The 1751-nt window shown below is 45.1% G+C and overlaps 1 protein-coding gene across 1 annotated transcript; it reads left to right on the top strand.

The window, feature by feature from the left end:
- Positions 1–152: 152 nt before the first annotated feature.
- SARC_15432 (hypothetical protein) lies at positions 153–1706 on the top strand (the record flags this gene model as incomplete). Its single annotated transcript, XM_014290446.1, has 2 exons — positions 153–515; positions 976–1706. The coding sequence occupies exons 1-2, from the start codon at positions 200–202 to the stop codon at positions 1704–1706; spliced, it is 1047 nt and encodes a 348-aa protein (XP_014145921.1). The 5' UTR covers positions 153–199.
- Between the last annotated feature and the right edge of the window lie 45 nt (positions 1707–1751).

The raw sequence follows: 1751 nt of genomic DNA, 5'->3' as shown, positions 1-1751 counted from the left end.
GTGTGTGTGTGTGTGTGTGTGTGTGTGTGTGTGTGTGTGTGGTGTATATATATATATATATATATATATACATATATATATATATATAAATATATGTGTACAAATATATATATTTATATAATATATATACATATACCTGTGTGTTGTGTGTTGTTTATTAGTAGTTGCATTGACATAGTGTTGCCCACAGATAGTTCCAATGCTCGTGTGTATTGTGTGTTCATTAATAGTTTCACACACATGCTATTTCTCACAGATTGTGCCATTGACATGTATCTCATTTCTCATGTGCATTGTGTGTTGTTTATTACTATTTTATTACTGTCTCAAGTGTCTTGTGTGTTGTTTCCAGAGTGATGAGATTGAGCAGACGGCGCGTAGGGCGCAGGCAGACATTGAAGGGCTGAACGATCAGACGGAGGATACATTAGAACAGATAGCGTACGTGGAACAGGAGAACGCCATGCTGGTGATAGAGCTACAACACGTCAAGGAGCAGATGAAGGAGTTGCAGAGTATGTGCGGGTGGTTAATGTAAGGGGGTAGGGTTTAGGTTTTAGTGCATTGCAGTTGTGTGTACCATGAGTGAGTGTAATTAATGAGTTGCAGAGTATGTGCGGGTGGTTAACGTAGGGGGGTAGGGGGTAGGTTTTAGTGCATTGCAGTTGTGTGTACTATGAGTGAGTGTGATTAATGAATTACAGAGTATATGCGAGTTTAGGGTTTAGGCTTATAACTATTTCGATGTGTGTTGTTGCTTTCTATTCTTAGAGCTCTAGGATTTTAGTGTTAGGTTTTGGGGTTGGTATCTGGTTTAGTGTTCCTGTAGCTTATATGTTGATCTTTCTTTGCGCCTATGATTGGCTATAGAGTTTCAGGGTATTAGGGCTTTCGGGTTTTAGGGTTGGTATCTGGTTTAGTGTTCCTGTAGCTTATATGGTGATCTTTCTTTGTGCCTATGATTTGCTGATACAGTTGAGCTGGAGGTGTTCAACATTCGCCACAAACGCAAAGAGATGGAACAGGCGGAGCAACTGGAGATCGCACGCGCCCACAACAGCATGCTCAAAGGATCAGCCACACCCACACTCTCTCCATCGCTCACACCCACACCCACACCCACAAGTATGGAAACACACACAGACATGCAAGGATACACACACACACCTCATTACACACACACACACACTGGGCCTGGTAGTGCAAACAGTATCACTGGCGGAGTGGATGCAATGGTCATTGACAGCAAGCAGCCGACGCAGGACAATCACGTGCACACAACATCACACACACATACACACGCACACGCACACACACACACAGCAGCAGGCAATCACATACAGGACTCCAGCGCACAGGTCAATGGAACGGGCGGACACGTGTCTGAGGTCAACAGAACGTCACACAGCGACAGTGGCAGCAGGAAAGACAGTGTCACGAATGAACGTCACCAAAGTATACGCGCTACCCGTGGCAGCAACCCACGTACTGGTCAACAAAGTAGTAGTGGTAGTGGTGGTAGTAGTAGTAGTAGTAGTAGTAGTAGTAGTAGGACTAGTAAGAAGAGAGTTAGTAGTAGTGGTGGTGGAGAACGTCACTACACCACTGGCGACACTGAAGCGAGTGACAGTGACAAAGGGCCGTCTAAACTGCAGTCGTTGGCTGATCGAGTGGGCAAGTGTTTGCGCCGGCAGGCACTGCATTGAGTATGGTCAATGACATCCTGGACAGAGTAGCGGTATGTACAGGCC

The sequence above is a fragment of the Sphaeroforma arctica genome (genome assembly GCF_001186125.1).
Source record: "Sphaeroforma arctica JP610 unplaced genomic scaffold supercont1.6111, whole genome shotgun sequence".
Lineage (NCBI taxonomy): Eukaryota > Ichthyosporea > Ichthyophonida > Sphaeroforma > Sphaeroforma arctica.
This window is presented reverse-complemented; position numbering and strand designations above follow the sequence as displayed.